The sequence below is a fragment of the Siniperca chuatsi genome, linkage group LG21 (genome assembly GCF_020085105.1).
Source record: "Siniperca chuatsi isolate FFG_IHB_CAS linkage group LG21, ASM2008510v1, whole genome shotgun sequence".
NCBI lineage: Eukaryota > Metazoa > Chordata > Actinopteri > Centrarchiformes > Sinipercidae > Siniperca > Siniperca chuatsi.
The window spans coordinates 4,086,020-4,113,185 of NC_058062.1; the positions used below are offsets into that span (position 1 = coordinate 4,086,020).

General features: G+C 38.6%; 1 protein-coding gene across 1 annotated transcript; it reads left to right on the forward strand.

The window, feature by feature from the left end:
* Nucleotides 1-202: 202 nt before the first annotated feature.
* Nucleotides 203-23,683, forward strand: sstr3 (somatostatin receptor 3). The gene is made up of 2 exons (XM_044181405.1): nucleotides 203-483; nucleotides 18,046-23,683. Exon 2 carries the CDS (start codon nucleotides 18,103-18,105, stop codon nucleotides 19,558-19,560), a length of 1,458 nt encoding a protein of 485 aa, XP_044037340.1. The 5' UTR covers nucleotides 203-483; nucleotides 18,046-18,102; the 3' UTR covers nucleotides 19,561-23,683.
* The last annotated feature ends 3,483 nt before the right edge of the window (nucleotides 23,684-27,166 follow it).

The window sequence follows — 27,166 nt, forward strand, 5'->3', positions numbered from 1 at the left end:
GTGCACACACTGGGGATACACACACACACACACACACACACACACACACACACAGACTGTGCACACACTGGGAATGAGCCTCACACACACACACACACACTGGGAATGAGCCTCACACACACACACACACACTGGGAATGAGCCTCACACACACACACTATAGGATTTTAACACCTCCTACTTGACTCTGTGCTGCAGGCAGAGCTGTTACCTAGTTACAAGCAAGAGACGGTGCGACCTGCGTGCAGTTATACTGTTGCGCTGGTGACTTTCAGTGCATCAGTCGGTCCGGGAACAGACGGAGGAAAAAACTCACCGAGAAACACACCGGAGGACCGGGGCGGACTGCTTCACGGCGGAGGATGAGAATAAAACACGTCCTGACAGGGAATAAGCGAAGTGCAGCTGCTCTTCTCGCGTTGTTTCATCAATAAATCCTAGTCTCCTCGGGGAGATCGCGGTTTGAAAAGTCTCAGCATAAAGGTAAGTTTAAAGAGTAAATTTGTTGTTGTTGTTTTGTTTTTTTTTACACGAGGTTCAGTGATATTTCTGGGCTGTCCAATCCGCTGGACGTTTCCCGAAAATGACAGCAGTGAGTGGCTGTCTGACCGATGTCACTGTCAAGCGTCAATGTGTCTCACCTCACTTTGGATCGTTTTTGACAGCATCAAAACCAAGAATCCAGCCGCCCTTAAATGCTTTTTAATTAGCCTGCTCCCAGGGGCGGGTGAAGCTTCTGAATGGGGGCCAGACTGCACAGATTCAAAGAAGGGGGCCACGTTTTTTAAAATGAGTTAAAAAATGTGTTAAGACTCAAATTTCAAGGCACGGTTCTCAGCAATAATAAAGTGTACATTACATTAGCTATTCAGTGTAATAAATGAATGGCAAATAAACAACTTTAAATATTCTAATATCAAATAATAGCTCCAAATAGTTTACAGCCATGGACAGATTGTGAGACAACGGCCCCGGGACACAGACATGCAAGGCCCCCCAAACCTCCTACATAGACCCCCAGACTTAAAGACCACTTTGTCTTTGTGGTCGTTTTGTGCCTCTTTGTGGTCGTTTTGCGTCCCTTTGTGGTCGTTTTGCGTCCCTTTGTGGTCATTTTGCGTCTCTTTGTGGTCTTTTTGTGCCTCTTTGTGGTCGTTTTGCGTCTCTTTGTGGTCGTTTTGCGTATCTTTGTTGTTGTTTTGGGTTTCTTTGTGGTCGTTTTATGTGTCTGTAGTTGTTTTGCATCTTAAATCATTATTTTCTAATTAAGGCATGTTAATGATTCCCAATGAGCAGATAAGGCTTTAGCATCTTGCTCAATATATTTTAATCCTGTCTACCTCTCAGGTCTTCTTCTTCTGCTGCCATGATGCCAAATTTACCTCCTGGGATCAGTAAAGTTTGATCTTATCTTATTGTGTGAAATAACATTTATAATATAATGACCAAATACTGGTAATGACTTTTAACTCTGTAGGGTTGCACTTTTCAAACACAACTCGCCAAAAACATAACGTCAGAAAACAAATAAAGGGAAACACGATATTAAATGAAAACCAATGAAATACAGAGCAGGAATGCCAATGATCCTGGAATCCAATTTACAAATGTATTATTATCATTATTATTAATATATTATTACGTCTCTATATATTATTACGTATTGTGTCTCTTTAGCCACTTTCCCACTAGAGGTGGATAATATGGATACAATCAGCATTATTATACCACCCAGTTTTATCTCAATAAGTATTAATGTTTTTGTTTTACTAGAAAGCTGCGACCAGCTTCGTTAAAATTAATTTGTCAATTTATTAATAATTACACACGAGGACCGTGAGCCACTGTATCTTGTTCTGAGGATTGTGCCATGAGTTTTTTACTGTCAGTTCAGCTTGTGGGAGAAAACACGTTTTTTTTTTCCTGGAAAAAAATGTTCCCCACTGTGTTTTTGACAGTGTGAGTTTGATTACCAGCTGACATGATTTGTTCTGGTCAGTTCAGAGGAGAAAAACAACATCACCTCTTCTCCGTGTGACGCCACTTATGCTGTAAAATGCTGCATTTTTATGTTGCATTTGATTGTATATTTTACATTTTACATTTAGAATAGTCAAAAGAAATACGATATGAAAGCAAAAGATTCAGATATTATTCAGTGTGTGATCCTGGAAATAGAAATTATAATGAATTCACATGCTAATAGCAAAATTATGCCATCATCTGTCCATCCACAAAGTGAATCAGACACAAATTGCACACACACACACACACACACACACACACACACACACACACACAGTTGACACAGGTGGGAAGTTAATCAGCACAACCAACAGCATAATTTCAGGCAAAATTGCCTTTTAAGAGGTCAAACAGGCAGAAATGCAGGTAAATCTCACAATCTTGTGCCTTGTAAAAGGAAAAAGCAACGTTTAGGAACAGCAACATTACTATATCTAGCTACACTTAAACAGGTTGAGGTGTTCTTTCCTCTTTAGCCCTTTTCAGACATAAAATGTGTAAAATTACTGGCTTCATCAAGCTGTTAAAGTGATAGCTTTTTGTGTCTTTTATGTAAATGTTCTTTACAGCTTTATTCAGTCATGACAGGACATTTAAGAGCCAAGTGCTCGCGTGTTATTTGGCACCTGGGGAGAGAGAGGAAGCAGCTTCACGGCTTGAAAACAGCGGCGAGTTGAAAAGTTTAATGATATGAAGGAAGGAGAGTGTTTTCTGTTCTCTCACAGGCTGCTGCACTGATGGACCTTCAAACTTAATTTTCTGTTGAAGCCGTAATTAATGACCATTATGAGTGCGAAGGAAACTCTTCTCATCAGTTTGCAGTTTGCACGTTTTTTTCTTATTTGCAGTTCATTCATACCATTCATGTCTGTATGTTAAATATGAAGCTACAGCCAGCAGCTGGTTAGCTTAGCTTAGCATAGAGAGTGGGAGAAACAGCTAGCCTGGCTCTGTCCAAAGGTAACTAAATCCACCTACCAGCTCACTAATTAAAATGTTAGATCTTCTTGATCTGTTTGCTTAAATGTAAAGATGACAGTTAGCTGTTTTACGGGGGTTATGTTTTGGATTATTTCCTGGCTATTAACTGCTCAGAGCCAAGGAATAGTCAAAACCCCCCGAAAAACTACAACGTGTCGTTTTTACATCATGGTTTTTGTTCGAATTCAACAAACAAGATACAACGTGTTATTTAGTGAGCTTTAGAGGTGCTGGTAGGTGGACGTTGTTGCTTTTGGACAGAGTAAAGCTAGCTGTTTCCCCCTGTTTCCAGTCTTTGTGCTAAGCTAAGCTAACTGGCTTCTGGCTGTAGCCTTATATTTACCGTACTGACATGAGTGGTATCAATCTCACTCTCCTCAAGAAAGCGATTAAGCATATTTCCTAAATTATTCCTTTAAGTTATTAGAGAGCGAATTCTTCTGCCACTTTTATAATATCCGACAGCGCACGAGCAGAGAATGACGAGATGTTAAGCTGGAACTCTCGTTTAAGTCTTATTTGCTCACAAGCTGTATGTAAAGCGTTTTGCTGGATGTTTCTTTATTTACGAATTAATGAAAGTTGAAAAAACAAAGAGGGAGAAAGCTGGTCTGAATGTTTTACCTCTGTTGGGGGAAAAATGTTTGATATGAGAAGGATCTTCCTACAGTAGCATCCTGAAATCGGCTCATTTACAGTCTTTCATAGTTTACTAAACTGATTTTATTTTCTTTGATCAGATGATAATTAACTGATAACTGCTAATAGATCTTTCTTAATCAAGTGAACAAGACGTGTGTTTAATCTCTCCCTTTGTTTCACCTTGTGCTGCTGCAGCCTTTATGTTAATGTGAAGGCATTCAATTCAGAGTTGTGCCGTGTTGACAGTGATGCAGGTCCGACCTCGACAGATTGCCACTGAGATTGACGTGTTAAATTGCTGTCACATTGATGTAAAGAGGTGCATGTCTGAAAGAGGCTTTTGTTATTCATCTCCTCTTGAAAATGAAGCTGGAAAAAGTAAAAAAATACAGTGATAGGTGCACAGGATATTTCCATTCTGCTCTGATGTTTTTCTTCCTTCAGCCCCTGAGATTGGCATCTACATTACACAGAGGTGAAGACAGAAAAGGCCAGAGAAGCTTAAATCTAAAGCCCGAATCGGAAGCCAGGCTGCGTGTGAATTCGCTGGGTTTATTAAGTCCCTCTGACTCACTGAGTCTTCCTCACTCCTCTGAAGCCTCAGAATGAATGAATGAAATTTTTATCATTGAATCATGCATATAAGTATGTCCAGCCCACATGGGCCTACAAAACACTATAAATTCATAAAAGCCAGCACCAGATCGCTACAAATACATTTCCAAATAATATAAGTCCAAACATAGAGAAGCAACTGATAAACGTATGCTATAAAATACTGGACTTACAGGCTTTACAGCCTTTCCAATTTTTGCTCATCTGAACACACGAGAATATTTCAGGATCAGAAGTATGTGCCTAAATTAGCTTCCTTTATCAGTCATTCAGAAATATTACAAGAAGAGTGAGGATATCACCATGTCTTACTCCAAAAGGTGTATCAGAAAGGCAGCATCCTCAGGATTTTATCTTTAAAGTCTCTCTGAACACTCATCCTCCAGAAGAGAGAAGATCTAAGTTGATAAAAAAAGGTTTATACACTCATCAGTTCAGTTATTACCGTGCGTTCAAAACAACGAGCTTGATGAGCAGCAGCAAGTGTACACACTCTCTCCGGGCATGAGAGGTGACTAAAATGTTGTTTATCCTCGGCAGAGTTGTTGTTGAGGGTGCTGTTTATATGAATCCACCATTGCTAAACTCTGAAACAGAGTGCAATACAACTGAGCTTATGTTCATTTTGATGTGTGAAAGACGACACGTGGTGTGAAACGTGACGGCGGTACAACACAACACAAACTGATTGTCACATCAGTTACAGATGGATACAGAGAAGAGTGCAGATAGTGTCCCTTACTGCAGCAAATATGTTGGTTTATGTGTTTCATGATATATATTAATATAATAACAATGTGTTTTTGTACTAGCTTTAAATGAATAATTAAATAGCAAAACCATTTAAACAATAAAATGAAATGCACAAAGAGAATAAGATTTCATTGCAGGGTGTTTAGACAACAGAATAGTCGATACGCCTCAGAGCACACCTGTGCCGTTCTCACTGCTGATTTTCTGAAAGCAACAGCAGACATCTTGGGGGAAAAAAGCTCCATTTTACCAACTGAGATGGTCAAAAATATTTCTGACATGACTTTCATTTGAAATGGTGCTCGTGATGTAGCGCACAGTTAATAAGGATGAAATGAAAGGCTCTATATGCCTTTATGGCTGTGTCATTTGCATCACTGTAAACTTCAAACATAGTGTTACTGTATGTTTCATGGACATTTCTCTACATCAGTTTTATTGGAGCGTCCTGGAAATGGTTGGAGAAATGACTCCATCTTCTCAAAAAATAAATACTAATGTTTCCCAACATGTTGAACTACAGACGATTTTGGGTTGTAGGCAGAAGTAAACAACCTCACTTGTGAAAATAAAGGCATCAAATGCCATCAAAACAACAAAATGCAGTCAGTTTAAGTAAAAGCCACAAGCCTCTGCTCCATGAAATCAATTTTCTTTTCATAAATCCCATATCCTCCGACAAAACACAGACCAGGGTCAGATCTGCCTACACAGAGCTGATGGCGAGATCTCTAGCTAGCTTGGCGCTCTCTTATGTGTCCTGGCCGAAATTCCACTTACACGGTATCATGCATTATTTTTATTGATTTGCATTTCTGGAAGTGACAGAAATTATGGAGCTTGATGATTTAAATTTAAAAAGCTAGCAAATATGCTGTTAGTTAGCTTACTTAAAAGAGCAACACATAAATCGGCTGCCGGATTCGTCGGTAGTCTACTGGACGCCATGACTGGCCAGCATGTCTGTGATAATGCACTGCAAGGTGTCCTGATGTTAGGATATAGTGGAAAAAAGGGGACTGACGGTTTCAAAGTCTCTTTTTAAAGTTAGAGTTAAATGTTAATGTAGTGTGAAGTATCTGTATTGTTGCTATGGTTACCACCAGATTGATCGCAGTTTAAAAACGTACTGACTCAAATTATGGTTGAGTTGTACTTATATATGATATGAAGAACACAAATTAGGAGTATTTTCACGGCCGTGGCCCATCTTAGTCCAATGGAAAAATACTCTGCATCTTATACACTTTTAATACACTGAAGTTAACTTAAAGGCTAAAATGAAGGTAACTGCTTATTCGATTTGTGGTAAATAGCTTATTTATTACAGCATTTATCTACATTTGCTTAAACCCTTCATTCTTTGTTGTAAACCATAATAATAACTTTCCATTCTCCTCCACTCACGTCTGCTCAGGACTGTTTAGTTAAACGCTTGGCAAACTGCTAAACATTCACTCTCGGCTTTCAAGAGGAGAAAATACAAAAGAAACCTAAACAAACATGCTACTCAAACAGCTCTGCCAGTGTTCTTACCCATGACCCTGGTCCCTGACCTGAGTCCTGTCAGTACTGAACGCTCAGTCCAATATGTTTGGCTTTGTGAAGCCGGAGAGTAAACTTGAACGCTGGATTAAATGTGGCTTTAATCTTCCAATCTTCCTTTCAGCCTCTCATGTCGCAGACAGCGTCCACTCTGCCCTTTCTGCGTCACAGGAAATGTACAACTATAAAAAACAGTGTAAAACAAAGGAGCAATGTCCCCACTTTTATCCAAGCTTCACTTTTACGTTTCTTCTCACTGTACAGCCACCATAAGTCAGATGAGAGAAGAGAAGAGCTGATAAAGATGTTGCTATGCTCGCTTTTAGTTTTAACTGTGAGCTCCCAGCAATCAAACCTACAATAACGGATTTTTTTGGCCACTTGTGGGCAGCGGAAACAAGTTGTGAACACAACACTGACATATCAGCACCTTTTAAATTGATATGTTGAAATTGTTAGCAAACAGCTGCTTATTCACACATCCAGCAGTTACAGAGCAACATGATCCTTCATTAGGAGTCGTGTTTGTGTCACCTGATGAATGTAAGTCCAATACTCTCTCTCTGTTAGCTCTGTTTTTGGTCTCCACCAGCTCCTGAGGGAAACATCTGGCTCTTTAGCTGCTAAATGCTCCACTGTGTTCACTATTTCTGTCTGTTTGCTGCTGAACAGGTAGTGTACAGTGGATTTTTACAGCTTTTTCACTGAAAACAGCTGCCTGCTGTGTCCGAAAACGACACTATATATATATATATATATATACACATCTATGTTTATAATATATATGTTTCCATCTAACTTTAGTGCAAATTTTAACCAATTTTCCGGAAAAGCGGCAAAAGAAAATATGAATTATTGTGTGAATATTAGCGGTTCATTAAGATAAACAGATGACGGCACTGACTCTCCAGTCGGGTGCCATTAAACCATCGCAGAAGAAGAGGACATAGTGAGATGATGTCATTTAAAGAGCTCCAGTCAAACCTCAAACGATGGAGTACGATGTTGAAAACGTGATGAAAATGTGACATTTCTGTTAGTTTCATGTTTTAATGTGAGGAAGGTTACATCCTCCTCATCGCCCCACACAGATCGATGAGGAGGATGTAACACAGATGTTTTCATCTCTTCAGTGGACGTTTAAGTCACATGTTTCATGAACGTCATCATTTATTTGTCTGTTAAGTCCGTTTCCACTACACTTTGTCACATTTTGTTTTCATCGAGACCCCTTTCTCATTGTCACATTGTCATTTGATATATTGTTGTTGTATATTGAGTGTAGCCCCTTCAGGACTCTCTTTGGCCCGGGTTTTGCCTCTCAGGCTATGTACGGATTACTGTGATTGGTGTCGGTTGTAACTGCAGCCTGAGAGGAGGACTGCAGGCGTTATTCAGGGCTGGAAAAAAATACTGAGATTGTTTTTCAGGTATATTTTTATTTATAGTCAATATTCTCCTAAAAAGCTGCTAGAATTGAACATCAGTCAAACAATAAGGCAGCAAATGACAGTGCTCTTTGTAGTAAAGATGCAAATACAATGTTTATCTATTATTAATTTACCACAATGTGCAGAGCATTTCAAAATTTCCTATTAGACTGCCATTCATTTGGAAATCACAATAACCAATTTAATAATATATAAATGCAGGAAAATGCCCTTTTTTCAGAATTGAGTAAAAGTCCTAAATGCAGAAAAATGGCCCAGTGACTGTTATACTATTATATATAATATCATTAGATTATTATTACTCTTGCATTAATATGTTTAAGCAGCTTTTTACTGCTAGGTTGGTTGAGATGGAACAAATTTTATACAAGGCTGCAACTGATGATGATTATTTTCATTATGGATTAGTCTGCTGTTTAGTTTCTTGATTAACTGATAAATTGTTTGGTTTGTAAAAAAAAAAAAAGTGTCACATTCACAATGCACAGTGCACAATGAAATTCTTAAAATAAAAAAGCAAATTCTCACATTTGAGAAGCTGCAACCATGAAATGATTAAAAAAATGTCAGTCAACTAAACGATTAATCAACTAATCATTTCAGCTCTATTTTTATATACTGTTGGGTAGTTTAATCTGCCAAAGCATCACTAAGTAACAAGCAACTAAAGCTGTCAGATAAATGTAGTGAAGTACAATATTTCCCTCTATATTATAGTGGAGTATAAGTATATAATGGCATGAAAAGAAAAGACTCAAGTAAAGCACAATTTGTACTTAAGTACAGTACTTAAATGTACTCTGTGTACCTGAATGCATGTGTTGATCTGTCAGGATGACGCAGCTCCTCCCTGAAATACTCTGAACCTTTCAAGTGCTCCGGCTGTCAGTGACCTTTGTGATGGATGCTCGGCTCGGTGGTGCAGCAGTGCTTGACAGCTAAAGATGTTGGCATTTCCACTCCTGCAGAGAGCTGCAGTTAAACCTGTGTGAGATACAAACATTTCCTCACCTGTATTCACCTTCATCTTATCACCAACATCATTTTGTTGTTGACTGACGTTATTTTTTGTGAATATATTTAAATTGTGTCTTATTTAACATTTATAAGCAGTATATAAACAGTTAATAAATGGTTTATAACTCACTTTAATGTAGTTGTATGCAGATATGAGGATGTTTTCAAGTGTTATTAATGTGGAGTATTTGTCAACAATTATAACATCTCCTATAGAGACATATTTTATATTATTACAACTGCATTTTACTACATTGTCATTCATTGCCTTATTGAGTTTGTTTGAATGTGAGTTTATTTATTTGCACAAGCAGCTTAATACGACCCATATTTACGTTTATTGTTAGGCGGCGACCTCTAGTGGCCATAGTAATTATGACATGAGCAAAGGAGGAAGTCAGGTGAGGTAGTATAAAGAGCAACAAAGTCCACATAGGGAGGAGACTGGAGTGGATGGATGGGTCGAACACAGGACATTCACCCAGGAAGGAGACTGCTGTTTGTTTCCTGTGTGAAACCAAAAGTCAACCTTATTTTAACTTACGTACGTAAGTTAAGTTACGTTAGTAAGTCACGTAACATGACGTAAGTTAACTTACGTAACTAACGTCCTTATTTTAACCCAAACCATGATCTTTTCCTGAACCTAACCATGTAGATTTGGTGCCTAAACCTAACCAAACTGCGACAGTTTCACAACGTTAACCACGTGTTTATTATCCATCTGTATATAATGTCCATAGTACCACTTGTAAAATATTTTCATAATACTGCTCTATCCTGCCGTTATGCACATATTTTACATCCTGCACTTGCTTATTGCACTTCTGGTTAGACCTAAACTGCATTTTGTTGCCTTGTACTTGTACATGTGTAATGACAATAAAGTTGAATCGAATCAAATTGAATTATGACGACGAAGGTCCGGTACGCCTGCCGCTGCTACTCTCCAATGGTCATATATGTTGTTTTGGGAGTCATTGGCAAACCTAAACCTATTCTGTCGTTTAGGTATGAGGACGTGTTGATCTGATAGAAAACTGAATTGTTTATACACTAGCATCCACTTTTATCTGCTTACAACCACATTACAGTGTGTTATAAACCATTTATTAAATGTTTATATAGTGCTTATAAAACGCTAAATAGGAGGACTTAAAGTAAAGTGTTACCACTTTATTTACGTAGCGCTTAATAAATGAAGAAAGTAGCTCAAAGCGGTCGACATTAAAAAGAAAAAACACAAGCGAAACCCAATGAAAGATTTTAGAGAACCATTCCTCTTAAACAATCCCAAAAAAGAAATAAACAAAACACGAGTTATGGAAAGAAAAAAGGTGCAGGAACAACCTTGTCTGTACAATGCAGCTGTGTGAAGCCATTACCGAGCAAATAAGCAAGTAGCTATGAAGCGTGACACCTTTTTAATTATTTTACACGTTCATTTACATCTTACTCATCTGTTTTCATTCTAGTACGTGAGAACAGTGTAGAGACTGTGTCAGTGTTGCTGAGTGCTTTAAGGGTTAGATTAGATTGCTTCAAACAAATAACTTACTCTGTATCAGTCTGTCTGTTGGGCTTTCTTATTATTCTGCAGTTCAAGATACAGACTGCAGGTCTTTTCTACAACACGTTAATACTTGGAAAAATATTATCCACTAAATGACACAAGTACAAAGTTCAAATCCAAGTGAATACAGAATATAAATACATTGCGAATAGACTGATTATTTGTCTATCGGCTGATATTTGACTTCTATTGATTTGGTATCAAAAGTTTACCAGCCTGATAACCCCAATACAAACACAGTTGATTCAGCAGACTGGCAGGTTTTAAATGTGGTGTGATGTTTATGTGGCTCGTTGAGACAACAGCATCGGTAATTTCTTCAAACAAGGTGGCTGCTTGTTGGACGTACAAAGAGTCTGACGTTAACAGTGAAGAAAGGATTCACGTCTCTCTTTTTAACAGGTGTTGTTGGTTTCTTTTAACCAACTTTTTCCAAGTAGTAGTAGTCTTAGTTGAAGTGGTAGATTAGAAAATACTCAGTCGGGTCCTTTTGGAAGCCAGTGACAAAGATTTTGTCATTGAGGTATGAAAACTTGTCTTGTACGTGACTCCAAAACACAAATTTGTTTAAAAGAAAACCCTTGAGTGATAAAAAGTAATACAACTAATATATCTATAAGTATTTATTTATTAGTAATTTTTTAAAATCCCCCTCCACTCAAATACGTGTTTTGTTTATTTTTAAATGAGGGAGGATCAGATGCAAAGTATTTTTCCAAGCTGAGTATTTTTATTTGTCTTAAAACATGTCTGAAAGGAGTCTAAGTTTAACCAGACCAGATTATATTATAGGGTCATAACCTCATTTATAGGACTTGTTTTGCACATGTTCCCAAACAACATGTCTGTGTAAAGGAAAAGCATTTTGGTTACAACATATGTGATTTAAAAAAGTAAAACAATGTGTGTTTTTTTAAGTTCAACAGGCAATGCCTCAGAAAACAAATTGTCCTAAATTCTTTATTTTTGCTGTCTTTAATAATTATTCTTTCTTCTTCACATTGTACAAATTTAAAGACAACTTCAAAATATATAATTAAAAGTTGTCATTGTCTAAATTAGATATGTTGAGATTTTTAGGGGGAATTGAAATTCTGGATAATTGTTTTTATCAGACGTTTTTTTTTATCTACATTGTCTATTCTAATCATTTCTAGACAATGAGCTCTTTCAAAATAGCACCTTACTATAAGTTGTAAATGGTTTTGTTTAAACAGTAAAACATTATGATGTTTGCATAATTATTCCACTCAGAACTCACTGTGATAAAATGTACTTCCCATTTAAAGCAGTTTTAATTTGTGTCTCGGTCACTTCCAAGAAACCAAAAATAACTGGCACACCTTCATGTTTCAGATAAGGCAGCTTTCACCTTCAGCAGCTCTGATAGCTGCAGGTTTGCTTTACCACATGACGGCACTTATGGTAAAAAAAAAAAACACTTATAGTTTGTTTGATTAGTCCAAGATTGTTTAAATGAACCGTGACACCCACTCTGACAAATGTATGCTGTCCGAAGTTGTAATCCTTAAGATTTCAGTCCTGGATGTAACAACAAGTCCAGTTTAATACTACACAAACACTCGTCGAGCAGCTATTTTGTCAGAAATACAACAGAAAAGCAGCTGGTGTATCTGTTCACACATTGTCTTAATAAATATAAATAAATATTTAAAAATGATCAGCTGTTAAAAAATGCTGAAATAAGCCGTGTCTTGTTTTGTAGAAGCATCTGATGAAGGATTGCAATCTATGCTAATCTCAGCGACAAATACATTACGTTTCCTGTGGCACAATAAAAGCCAGTCAGTGTTTTGCCAGGGGAAGTCTTTTAATGTGAAGCAGCAGCAGGAAATGTTGGGTTAGCATTAGTAGTAACTTAACACAGCTCTGATAAGGTGTAAAGAGAGTGAACCGTAAACAGGCAGTTACCAATGGATAAATGAGTTTCCAGTAAATCTCTCCTGTGTGTGTGTGTGTGTGTGTGTGTGTGTGTGTGTGTGTGTGTGTGTGAGGGCAATTTGGTGTCAGCACTGGAATCAGTCAATCAATCAATCAATCAATCAATCAGACTTCATTTATATAGAACCTTTCAAGCAAATCAAATACATTTACATATGATGTTAAAAATGTATTTAGAGACTAATGCACACCAAAACAACCAGACAGCAAAAAAAAAAAAGGTTGAATGGCGGACTCGGCCACTAAAAATGAAAACTACTGTATAGAGAGGTCATTTCTGCACATAAATACATTCAATGGCTATTGCTGAAAAAATGGCAACCATAAATATTATCAAAAATGGGGTTTGATTTAATTAAAATCTTGAGAACTATAACTTTAATGTACATGCCTTTACTTCAGTGTTTACAGTAACCCTGTGTCCTGGAAATTACGTCTATATACTATTAAATTATTTTCCCAATTATGTTGGGGTGACAAACATAATTGCTTATGTTCACAGGCAGCGTTTCTTTTTAAGCGTTATATTTATCTTCCGCACCAGGCTGTAGTCACTACAATTGGATATTATATTGCACAGTGAACATTTTACTGATATGTTCAGTATCAACATTTTTGTGACTTGCCAAATACGTTAATTAACAACCTTTCCTCATTATGTTACTGGACTCTGACCAACATTACGTTTCCTTCAAATTGTTTTTACTGTTGCAAGTTAGTTGTATATAAACATAATTTCTAAGAGACAGAGTTGGTTTACAGATTTTACAGATGTGTGTAAATCATTTAAAACTTCTGAATCTGTTAGTCTTCTGTCCAGAGTGAATCAGTGGATAAACAAAGTGGAAAAAATGTGTCAGTGGCAACAGCATGACCACCAGAGATGAGCCCTCGATACAGCCCAGGCCGTCAGCCAATCAGATGCAGCGGACATCAGAAGAGTCAAGTGTAATTTTAGCCTGTGTGGCCTCTTTTCGCAGATGTTGTTGACACAAAGTATTCTGCCTTTAGCTTCAGACAATGGCAGCCTCTGGTTTTACAGTCAAAGCATTGCGGAAAGCTATTGATCACTCCGTTTGTTAGTATTCAGATTATATGGCGGCGTCGCTGTGTTTCTCACATGTGCTGATTGTTCTGTGCAGAAATAACCTCAATCTACAAACTGAATGGATTTCACCTTTCAGAGAGGTTTGAAAGGCCTGAAAGGTCCCGGGCTGTTCAGTATGAAGATTAATGAGGCAGAATGAAATATGACAAATAACAATGCAGATATTAGACAGAGCGGTTTGAGATGAGAGAGGTAGACACGGAGGTTGAAAAATTGATTTCTCTGAGGTGTCACAGTTGTGAGAAATGTGAATGTTACAGCTGCACTACAGTTGAGGTTTGGCTGAAAGAGATTTATTTTAAAATGAGGGCTACTAATCTTATAGGTTAATATTTCTCCTTTATTTTTGCATCAGTTAATCTGATACACAATACAGTACACATATATACAATACACCTTTTCAAAGGTCCAAAACATCTGGCTAGAATGTGGTTTGAGAAATCTGATTTTATCCATCTCGAATGCTTCTTGGATGCATTTGCGCTTAGCTTTTGTGATATCTGATTGCTATCCAAGACGCATTAAGTGTAAACGGGGTCACTCACTCCCTTCTTTTGTTCTCCGTTTGTGCTAATTCTGTCAGGTTTCTTTGTAGTTTAATGGACATTTCTTTTGTTAAGGACTTGAAAACTGAGATTTTCTGTTAAGAACGTTACAAATATGCAGGCAAAAACAGTTTAGTAATATTAAAAAGGTTTATCTTCATACCTGAATGATGATAACTGGCTACAATCTAACCAAATATAATATCTGCACGCACACTGCCTGAGCTGTTGTGGCAAACATCCAGACAGGTAAAGAGACAAGAGGGAGAGTGGTGGGAGAAAATTGTATTTAAACCATTAATAAATGCAAAGGAGCATCAGAAATAACATTTTTGCAGTTTTACAAATTGTCAATTTGATAAAAGAGAAACTGGTCAATAACTGATATTTAATTAAAGCACAATATCAGCTCAGTGTACTAGAAAGCCAATATATGTATCTAATCCTGATTACTATGAAATAGTCCTTCATAGGCTGCATGAAGCAGCGTGCTCAGGCTCGACCTGAGCTGTTATTTTATTGTATCACCAAGGACCAGGAGAGTAGTGCGTATTTTTTCTTCTCCTCTTTGAAACATTTTCACTCGAGAAGAAAAGAGAAATATCTATTGTGGTTTTTCCTGCCACGTGTTGCCATTTATTCGGTTCTGTGTGATTTACGACACTGATCTCTGGGTTTTCTCTTTCTCTGGTTTCCATGGTGATACAAACTGCCAAATTGAATGTGAAATGTCCGTAATCACAAGGAATTGAGGATATTGAAAAATGATTGATGTGACAGTGTGCTAAAATCAAAGAAACCACTCGGGTCTCATAAAAAGATGTACAGTTTTTTTTTCCAATTTTTCTTGTTTTGCTGTTTCAGGTGTGTTTTTTTCAGGTGTCTTTTAAATTGGACTCTGAAGGCAGGGAGATTGAATGCCTTTGTTATAGACTCTGCAGCTGTCGCCACTGAGGTGACAATAACCTTTCAGTCGGTTTGTTTGATGAACTCTATCAGCGAGCTCAGGGCACATCTGTGTTTTTCTCACAGCTGATTTTCTGAAAGCAACATCATCATTCTGAAAAAAAAAGGAGATGGACAAACATATTTCTTATATGACTTTCTCCTGAAATGGTGCACATGATGCTTTTATTGAGATATGACATTTACTACTCTATGAAACAGCTGTGTAGTTGATGAAGAGTGAAATTAAATTACCTCTATATGCCTTTATTATACGTTTCATGGCTATTTCCCTACATAAGTTTTAATGTTCACCCTGGAAATGTTTGGGGAAATAACTCCATCTCCACCACCAGTGAAAAAATGTAAACATACATACGGTTTCTTGCTGAGATTTCAATGAGAAGATCGATACCACTCTCATGTCTGTACGCTAAATATGAAGCTACTGCCAGCAGCCGGGTTAGCTTAGCTTAGCATAAAGTCTGGAAACAGGGGAAAACAGCTAGCTTGGTCAAGAAATAGTCCAGGTGTCATTTTTACACAAAAGAAGAAAGAAGATTATTCAGAGTCTCTCAATTATTTTAATTGTGGATTCCATTATTTTATATGTAACAAGACTAAGAGTCTACGGTCATGCTAGCAGCTCTTTAAGACTGAACATAGGCATTGCACAATGACAATGTTAACATGGTGTTGTAGGCAGGTATAATACCATGTTCACCATCTTAGTTTAGCATTTTAGCTTGCTAACGTTTCCTAATTAGCACTAAACATAAAGTACAGCTGAGGTTGATGGGAATGTCATGGATTTGCAGGTAAAGTGAGTAGGATTCATCCTCTGGAGAACATGAATGTCTGTACAAAATATCATGACAATCCATCCAATAGTTGTTGAGATATTTCACCCTGGACCAAAGTGGTGCACTGACTGACAGACAGACCTACATTGCTATTCCTAGCGCCACACTGCTAGCGTGGCTAATATAAACCTGAAAAAAGGCTCTAGTTATATTTCTTTTTCATTTGTACATGAAAGTGACTGTGTGTGTGAGTGTACCAGCTGTTATTTTGCTTCAGTTGTCAGTCAGTATAGAAGATATTTACCAAGCGTGAGTCTCCTGAAACCACACAGAGTCTCACCTCCACTAAAGTGTCCTATAGCCGACTATCCTCTTCCTGATCTGTGCTGGGTCGCTAATGAAATGTCAATTATCAGCATCGTCCATGTGTGGGAACACACTCTGTTTAATCTGCCTGCCGTATTAATAGGACCAAATACAGCTGCTGTGGTCAAATCAATCTACCAGCAAACATCCATCTTCACCGGCTTTAATTGTTTCTCATATCCACCTCTCTCCCATCTGCTTTTCACCATTTTATCTGTATCCTGTGTTTTTCTTTTCATCTCTGCCACTCGTCCTCTGAGTGTTATCTTTGCCTGCGTCCTGTCCTCTCATTGTAAACACGTTGATGGTCACCACGATCGGACGTTACAGTATTTTGGAGTACTTTGGAGTTTCAAAACTGCTAAATTCTTACTTTTAAAATACCACAAAATGCTGAACTTATATACACAATTTCAAAACTCTAAATCACATGCTCTGTCCTCACAATACAGACGGCACATTTTACCACAAGTTTTAATGCTTAGTACTAACCGTACAAATCACTGAATCGGTGCCTGTGTTTGCAACATCATTCCCCTCATGAGGACTGTTACAACATAATGGCCAATTACTTCACCACCACTGGCGTACATCAGAAAATGCATGGGAAAAATGGGGAAATAAATCAAATTTCTTGCCTTTTGATTACTGTCAAAATGTTGCAATGTATTGAGGGTCTGTTGCAGTCGAGCAAATTGTTGTTTACAGTAATGTTCTATGTTTTCCAGCATATCAACTTACTGTATTTCAGCTGATGAAACTTGATTAAACGTGACTGAAATAAGGTTTAGTGTCCTGAATAAAAACAAACTCAGTGGTCCATACAGAACAGAAAAAGCAGTGAAGTGCGGTCACAATCATCCTTTTGTCTTAATGTACGATTTACTGCAGTATAAAGTCAGATTCTGTTCTACATCATTACAGTAAAACATCACATTCAATAAGTAAAATGAACGTTTTTAAAAGTCATTCAGACTACATTACAAAACACACTTCAAATTCTGAATTCTGCATAAATTGCATGTTTTTTGCTGGTTGCTATTTGTATAATCTTGAGGAAATGGTCATTGCATACTCTGTTGATGACACTTGCTTTTTTACAGACTACTTTATTCTAAAATGCAACGATTAAAATCCAATGGTAAACATAATATGACGCTCTGATAAACTTACTGCATGATGTGTTTGATAGAAATGTTTTAATATTGTGCGCTATGGTTTTTTCTGTTGTGAAAACTTAGCCAAAGCTATTGTGAAATACTGCAACAGGCACTCAATGGCAAAAATGCCCTTTGAAATTTCCTGTAATAATAAATTAACACCCTGCTTCAGAGTATTCTATTGATTTTAATCACTTTTGTCTTGTAGTTGTTGTAGTTGCAACTGTCCCTCCTGGTTTGTGTTTCGAGTAACAACATGACACAAATACATTGAATATTTTATCAGATCACAGTCAACATGCCTGCTGATGCTTTTCAAAGCTGAAATGTGCAAACATGCAGTTTTTCCAATAAAGAAAGAAACCTGCTCTTGAAGTCAGCCGCTCTTAAGCTCTGGAAGTACACATGTGTTTGTAAAAACACTTTCTCGTGTCCTTGGAGAACAACAATGTGTCTGTATTTCGGACATCTTTCAATCTCTTCAGAGATAAAAACAAACGTAGAAAATGTCAACTATTCAGTCAGATAACTGATTGATTTTCTTCCTCCAACAGAACAGATGGGCGGGAGCTGAGACAACAGAAGGACGAAGCGACAGAAAGAGCACATCCATGGGTGTCGTCTCGCTTCCCGGGCTGGAGATGACGGATGAGATGTGGGAGAACGGCAGCTCTGCCAGCCCCTCGCCTGGACTCCCCCTGTTTCTGCTCATGTTCAACGACAGCGAAATGAATGAGACCCTGTTCAACTCCACCAACTCCACCACCGCAGATGTCTCCTCAGGTCCCGGCGTGGCAGGGGTCCTCATCTCACTCATATACATAGTCGTTTGCATCATCGGCCTGGGTGGAAACACTTTAGTGATTCACATTGTGCTGCACTACTCGAAGATAGAGTCCGTGACCAACATCTACATCCTCAACTTAGCCATCGCTGATGAGCTCTTCATGCTCGGCCTGCCTTTCCTGGCGGTTCAGAACACCCTCCAGTCGTGGCCGTTTGGCTCCTTCATGTGCCGTCTGGTCATGACTGTCGACTCCATCAACCAGTTCACCAGCATCTTCTGCCTGACCGTGATGAGCATCGATCGCTACCTTGCTGTAGTTCACCCCATTCGGTCTTCGAAGTGGCGGCGCCCTCAGGTGGCCAAAGTGGTGAATTGCACTGTCTGGGCTCTGTCGTTCCTTGTTGTTCTGCCTGTGGTCATCTTTGCCAACATCCAGAAGGCAGGAGGTACCTGTAACATTGCCTGGCCAGAGCCGGCTAAAATCTGGCGGGCGGCTTTCATCATTTACACCTCCACAGTTGGATTCTTCTGCCCTCTTCTTATCATCTGTCTCTGCTACTTGCTCATCGTCTTCAAGATCCGCAGCTCGGGTAAAAAAGTCCACGCCACCTCAACCAAGCGAAGGAAGTCGGAGAGAAAAGTGACACGCATGGTTGTGATCGTTGTTGCCGTGTTTGTCTTCTGCTGGCTGCCTTTCTACGCCCTCAACATCATCAACCTGCTGGTGTCCCTGCCCTCAGAATACCAGGGTCTTTATTATTTTGTCGTAGTGCTCGGCTATGCTAACAGCTGCGCCAACCCCATCGTCTATGGCTTCTTGTCAGAGAACTTCAAGAGAGGTTTCCGGAAAGCCCTGTGCCGCTCCACGAGGAAGGTGGAGAACCACGAGCCCATGGAGCGCCAGCAGCAGCAGGAAGAGGGGAGGATGGCGCTCATGCCCAGGGAGAGCCTGAGACGGGCAATCGGGGACGAAGAGGACGATGACGAGGAAGACGTGTCAGAAATGACTGAGATCTACAGAATCGCCCAGAATGGCAACAGCAGCTTCCAGCCACAGGGCTCGCAGCCGCTGCTCTCGGAGAAACGAGCGACTCCACGAGCAACAGAGCCGTCGTCCCCAGACGAGAGGGACAAAGCTGGGGACACGAAAGGGAAAGATCAAGTCAACGGGTCCACGCTGACTGTACCGTTGCTTCTCAATGGAACCAAGAATGGGAGCATTAAAACTCTGCCAGAAGAAGGCTTGGAACAGAGCACCTCATTGGAGATTAGTTACTTATAGTGTAAAATATGGACTGTGTGTTACTTGCCTCTAATCCACAACATTGCGCTGTTTGTAATGGAGCAAAAAGCCCATAAAAAATAAATAATGAAAAATCTCAGATGGGCCTTACGAGTTGCTATTTTTGATCAATGGACTCAAAAGTTTCTTTAGCATTTAAAGGAGTTGCTAAAGTTTTACCAACATACAGAATGTATTACTGTATATTATGTACATATATATGCATGGCTGAATGTACAAAGTTGTGCCTTTATTTTCTTTTATCACATGTAAATTGTTGATTGTTGTGACTATCATTTGCTCAAATTTAACTGTATTTAAGCTTTAGTCAACATTCACTGCAACCATCTATGCATTAGCTGAAATACTACATTGATGACATGACTATTACTTTAATAGTTAGATAGGAATCCCATGCATGCAACCCCATCTCCTATTAATTATGTTTATATACATCTTTCCAGTTATGTTTTAAGGGAAATGTACTTTCTGCCAGGATTATGTTTGTTGCGGGGAGGTGGTCGGGGTGGATGGTGGGTGTGGGAAATGATCGTACAAATATGATAATTATCGTAACGCTGCTCGTACAACAGGTCTGGAGCACTCAAGGATTTCATTCGTACCTAAGAGAATATTCAAAGTATGAATGCCACAAATTCTCTTAAATCATTCGTTTGTGCCACTCAAGAATGAATCTGTTCACACGACTGGTTCTTACATGAGGCTGAATGTTTCCTCATTATGTTCAGGTGGTGTTACGTTTCCTTCAAAACTTATTTGCTATTGCAAATTCGTAGTATATTAACATAATTTCTAAGAGACAGGGTTGCAGGCCTTCACATGTTAGTTCTCATTCAATATATACAAACATTGTAAGTGAATATTAGCTTTTATGTATTTTTGAAATGAATCTAAACTATGTTCTAGCTGAAATTGTGACTGTGGTGAAGGGTTTGCTTTGTCTCCCACATTATAGTTGGAAAAATTTCATGAAAGCATAAAGTTGTGGGTGATAACAGTTCACTCTGGCCAAAAGCTCAGAATTCATAACTGCATCTTGTTGCACATTTGATGATGTGAGACAATAAACTAGCTTGTGCTGCTTGCAGAACAAGATGGATTGAAAAACACACATGGAATGGAAACAACAATATTGCTTTTATCATTTCTGTTGATTATTAACCCAAAAAAAGCATATCGTTTCCTTTGTAGTATTATAATTTTGCGTCAGTGTACTAACCAGTACAACATAGATTAAAACCGGTAATCCTAAAGAGTCTTATGTAGAGATGAATCCTTTGTTACATCATGTACAACTGCAACAATTAAAAGTTAATAATTACCATTTTGTTATCAAAAAATACTTTTAGGTGGTTTACTTAACACCGGTGATACACTGTGTCAGGAATGTCAGTTACCTGGACTATAAATGACGCAGTGTTCCAATCACGCTGGCTTTGGGGAGGTGTGCAAATGTAGTATGTGTGTGTTTATTGTTGTATAGATTGAAACTGACGCATATTACCGATCAGGTACCAAATACAGTCTTTATCAGACGTGCTCATAGACTCCACTACATCCATACAGTATACAGTCAGACCACGGCTGCCCGACATGACGAACACGCACTTTTGACTGTCAGCAAAAGTTACAGATGAATCCTCTTCAGATCAGCCCATCTGATCTGACACCTGATTAATGCAGAATAATTATGCAGCAGCTCAAAACTGCATCACACGTCGAGATCAAGCGCAGCCTGCGTCATAGTGCACAGAGCTGCAGACACACGCGTTTAAAACTAGCGCATTAATATTCAAAGACAAATACTTAAAGGGGAACTCCACTGATTTCACACATCAAAGTCAAAGTTTACAGGTGTGCTGCATATGTGAAAAAAGTTGCATAAAGCCTTTTGTGTCTCCAGAGGGAGCTGCGTGAAGTCTGAAGACTACAAGTTAGAAACATCTGATGGTGTGGAGTTAGAAAGAAGTGAGCTTACCCATGTCCCCGTTTAGAGGACAGAGGAAATCAATCTAAGCTGATTTCATTTTTACCACATCTTGCTCTCGAGCCTTATGTCTCTCGTGACGTCTTTATATTTTGGATGTGAGTGACGTTTTTGTTTTTTCTCATGTTTGACTCGTGTTTTTCTCAGACCGTCAGAAGTCTGAGCATCTTGTTCTTTTCGCGTCGTTTTGCTGTCTGAATAAATCTTGCATGCAAGCTGCGACTTGCAACTTGAGATCATTTCCTCTCGTGCTAATTTTGACATGTTTAAGCAATTACATTTTTTTGATTGAAAGCAGCAACAGTGACTTCAGTTCCCCCTGAATCTCCACCTTACAGCTAAGACCTTGAGGGTTCAGAACCATTTAAACTGCTAGCTCAGTGTTAGCTTAGCGAGGGAATATGAATGAACAACAAACAGTATAACCCTGATCAACACTGTAAACTAGCTTACAAGTAGTAGAGGTAGTATTACTGCTGTCTGTTGCATGCTCTCAGTCTTTCCATACTGTCCACACTGCTGACGGTTGACTGCTGTATTATATGTTGGGGGTGGAGGGTGGATGGAGGGGTGAGTGTCCCGGGGTACGTCATAGATTTTTCACTGTTTTTTTGGGGGGTCAAGTGGGCAGAATTACTGGATTTTCTGTGGAAAAAGGGGAATAACTTGCAATAAACACTATAAAATGGCACCAGGGTCAAAAGATAGTGTAATAAAGTGGGTGTTCGTGTAACTTACTAACTTAAAAAAGTGGATTTAGTGTGAAGTTACTCTTTAACATGAATACTGGGCTTTCATAGGAACGCTCACCCAACTTCTGGCACATTTTACTCTGTATTCGTGACTTCAGTACTTGAGTGAATGTGCTTTCCACCGCTGAAATAAAATTTGCAGGTAAAAAAAAAAACAAGCACTTATTCTAAATCGCAGCAACACCTCTCCACCATTCATCAGAAACTCACCTCACTGCAGTTCATTCACGAGTGCGAACACACCGCGCACTCTGCTGCCAGCCACGTTACATTTAGCTGTAAATACAGTGAAACGGTGCTCCTGCTCTGCCGGTCTTCAGCCCCCACGCACACCCTTCTGCAAAGATCCTCTGAGGAGCATACAACCATCATTAAAGGCGCATTAAAAACGGATTTGCCTGGTTGACGCTTTATTTGCCAGACCCTCAGGGGCTGCAGTTTGATGAGAGCCGAGATTTGTGTTTGCTTCTCTCTCTGTGAGTAAGCTGTTTACTAATGTTTGTGCGTGTGTTTGTTCGGCTATAAATACTGTTGGTCTGAGCCTCCTGCCTGTGTGATCCCAGACTCCCCTCAGTGATAACCCACCTGTGCTTACTGTACACGGAGAGGTGATAGTCAGTTGATGGGTCTGCTGGTGGCTTCGCTATGACTCAGTGTGATTCTCTGCCTACAGGCTCCCACCCACGTACAATATGGACAAGACGCAGGTTAACTCTAACAGCCTATTATTCACTTTTTTTCTTTGGCAGGAGCAACTGTGGAAGCCCTGTGAAAACACTGTCATCAGCTGAAGAGTATGAACACAACAAGGTCCACACATGATCCTAATGAACATTAACGCTTCCCTTTCGAGCCTGATTAAATATCTCCGTCAAACCAGCTTTTTCTTTTTCACTTTTAGCACGTTCAAATGGCCGTGCTTGCAGAATAATGCATGTCTGATTTCCACAGTGTAATCAAGAGTTGCAGAATGATCCCGCTGGCAATGCTACCTGAGTGGGAGTCTTTATTACTTTGTGTTTTCAAAAGTCACTTAACGTGAAGTGTTGGTGTTGATTTAAGTGCAGGCACAGTTTCCCAATGGGACATAAACAAAGTGTCTGCAGCAGAGCGTACACTACTTCTCTTCATATCAGATTGTTTGGGATAAATTCAATGTGTAACATAATTCTGCTGGTTACAGGTTGGTGTAGATTTGGTATATTATATACACTGGATTGTTATTTCCTGTTTGTTTGTTTTGTTCTAATAGTGCTGCTGCAGTTTAAATATTTTGTGCCATAATGACAAATCTGTCACTGAATATTCATATATATCATTTAGATTTGGAGTATTAAGAAATAAATTATGTGTTTCAGTGAAACTGCTCTTTTGTCTTAATTATCCTCAGTATTGTAGGTAAACAACCCATAAATAAAAAAATCACAATATTCAAATGTCTTAAAGCAACAGTACGCCATTTTGGGGAAAGTGCTTGTTCACTTTGTTAGATGAGAAGACATGATATTATTCTCATGTCTGTACAGTAAATTTGAAGCGAAAGGCTAGCAGCTGGTTACCTTAGCTTAGCATAAAGCTAGCACATAACCCTTTGTAAAACCACAATTTGTCATTTTTTTGTCCTTTTTTGTACAAATTAAACAAATAAGATATATAACATGTTAACTAGAGGTGCTAGTAGGCGGATATTTGTTACAGGCTAGCTGTTTCCCCCTGTTTCCAGTCTTTGTGCTAAGCTAAGCTAACCGGCTGTTGGCTTTAGCTTCATATTTATCGTACAGACGGGACAGTGGTATCAATCTCCTCATCTAACTCTCGGCAAGAAAGTAAATAAGCATATTTCCCAAAACGTCTAATTATGGCTTTAATATTTATCAGATCCGTTATGTAACATTAAACCATCTGGCCTTCAGAGTCCAAAAATACTTTGGCCATCATGGATTACAATGCTGCAGAACTGCTACAGCCTCTCTAAGGAACTAAACAAATTGGTGAATGAGTAACTCCAGTACATAGCAGCACTCTCTCTCCCTCTTCTCCCTCGTTGGGCGGCCCTCCCCTCCCCCCTTTAGTCTCCGGGTATTAATAGAGGTAGCAGCAATCAGCGGCGAGCTCTCTGACTGAACACAGGTGTTAGCATTTTACTCCTGATCCCTAATTAACTCTCAGATACAAGAGACAGAAAGCCCTGAGAAAACGCACAGTGAAACAAATATATTTAAACAATGAATGACGAAACCCATCAAAACCAAATGTTAAATGTTAATGTTTTAACAGCGTTTTGAAAGTGTAAAACAGTTAACAGAACTGATAAACTTGCACGCAGAAAGTTTGACATTTTTGTTCCTTAGTGTAGCTCATTGGTTCCCAACCTGGGGGTCAGGGCCCCACAAGAGGTCGCAACATAAATCTCTGGGGGCACAAGATGATTTACAGGATGGTAAAGTAGAAACAACATATTCTGCTCTAATGTTTCCTTTTTTGTTTTTGCAAATTGTTGGATAATTGTGGGCATTTAAAGCCTCTTAATTTATTCAAACAAAGCAAAACAAGGAGAGAAAAAATCACTGAAAAAGACGAAAACGCTTCCGAGCTGGCGGCAAGATGAACATGTCGTCAGGAAAAATAAGACACAAGTGTTTGCAATCTTTTATTAACACTAACACGTTTCGCTCAGGCTCATGAAAAGCTGCTTTAAACACATGAAAACAACAGCGTGTGTATTAATTAGTCACGGCACACAAACAAGCTCGACCTCAATAGTAATCAATGCAAATGTCATTAAAAGTAAACAAAATACAAAAATACCCAGAAGCAACACACACGAGGAAAAAAATCCTTCTTTAACTGAACTGAACGGACTTATGCAACTGATGACGCAACTACACAATGATTTGATTTAAAGGAAACGGGCGTATTTCCCAGAATGTCAAACTATTCCTTTAATGTAATATGTGCTATGTTTTTTACAATGATTTCGAAGCAGAAAGACAAACTGCAAAATGTCGTGAAGAGTCTGATAAACTGACTTTAGGGTAATAAAGGAAAATCAGGGGCTGCATCTTTAAACAGATATGCATGCTTTTATATTAAGTTTTACATGTAAAATCATAAACTACGAAGTAGCTGCAGCTGTCAGATAAATAGAATAAAACTAAGACTAAGAGTCGTCAGCCATGCTAGCAGCTCTGTGAGGCTGTACTTAAACACAGTGGTACTTTGAGCTAAATGCTAACATCCTCTCAATTACAATGCTAACATGCTGAGGGTTAGCAGGTATAATGTTAGCATGCAAACATTTGCTAATTATCACTAAACACAAAGTACAGCTGAGGCTGATGGGAATGTTATTAGTTTTGCAGGTATTTGGTCAAAAAGCAAAGTGTTGGACACATTAAATTTTTCACCTGATGATGGCGCTAGAGGAAACGTTAAGGGATCAGCAAAGCCATTAAGATACATCCTCTGTATAATAAATGTCTTTACAAAATGGCAATCCAACCAATAGTGGTTGAGATGTTTCAGTCTGGACCAAAGTGGCACGTCTGAAATATATTAAGTCTCACAAAAATGAAATACACATGTAGTATTAAGCACTTCAGAATCTTGTTACTGTCCACCTGTGCACATTTAAATCAATTTGAGGAAGTAAAAAACATCTAATCTACAGAAATAATCAGTGATGGTCATATTCCCATCAAGCTACATTATGAATATGACACACTGTGTCAGCGCTGCTCCAAAGACCCCTGAAGGACGACAGTTTGATGAGACTCGCAGCTCAGCTGCCAGGTAAACATGCAACATAGGAAACATGTAAAATGGCAGAACTTGCTCACTGGTGTCGTGTGATATTTCACAGAGATTACAGCCGTTTACTTGAGTAAAAGTACTAATACCACACTGTGAAAATACCCCACTACAATAAAAGTCCTGCATTCAAAACCTTACTGAAGTAAAAGTATGTAAGTATTATCAGCAAAATGGATTAATATTCCTGCTGCATTAATGTCTATGTTGTATTTTACTGCTGTAGATGTTTAAGCTTGAGCTCATTTTAACTACTTTATATACTTAATATATTTAATCTACAGCAATGCATCATCATATGTTTGTAGCGACGCTGTTCTGTGAGAACCACGTATCTCTAAAAATTCAACTTTTCATGAGCTCTGAGAAACAGCCTGTTTTCAGCTTTGTGACGATGCATTTTCCAGCTAATCCAGAATGTAAGTGTGCTTATATTTATATATATTTGTTATTTTATTTTGTCCTTTGTTTTTACTATTTGATCTATCATTTTAATTATTGTATTGCCGTATAACCCACCCTTTGTAAAGCACTTTGTAATTGCTGGTTTTGGTAAATGCTATGTAGATCAACTTTATTTTTATTATTGTCAGATTGTTTTATTTTGAAGGTGTTTTCCGGAAGTGACAGTATGGTGTTTTGTTTTGTTTTGACGTTGGTGGAGTTGAGTGTTGAGAATCATTAGTGTTCACTGCCCTCCAGTGGTCACAATAAGGAACTGCAACACTACATTTAAATTAGTAATTAACAGTGTTAAAGTCAGTATAATTGTTTTGATATCAACATGTAAAACTAATTATGAATGTGATTATTAAAAATGACATCAGTATCGGTAAAACTGTATTACTTAAGAGTTGTTTTAATAACAGTTTTCTGCCTTGATGTCGGTGTACAATCGTGAGTGTTTACTGCCCTCCAGTGGCCACGGTGAGGAATTACATCAAGGCACGACGTCAAGCTAGACATGATGGCATGGCGGCACTTCCGTTCAATTCTTTCAAAATAAAACTTTCATCTTGTGTTTAGCTGCAAACAA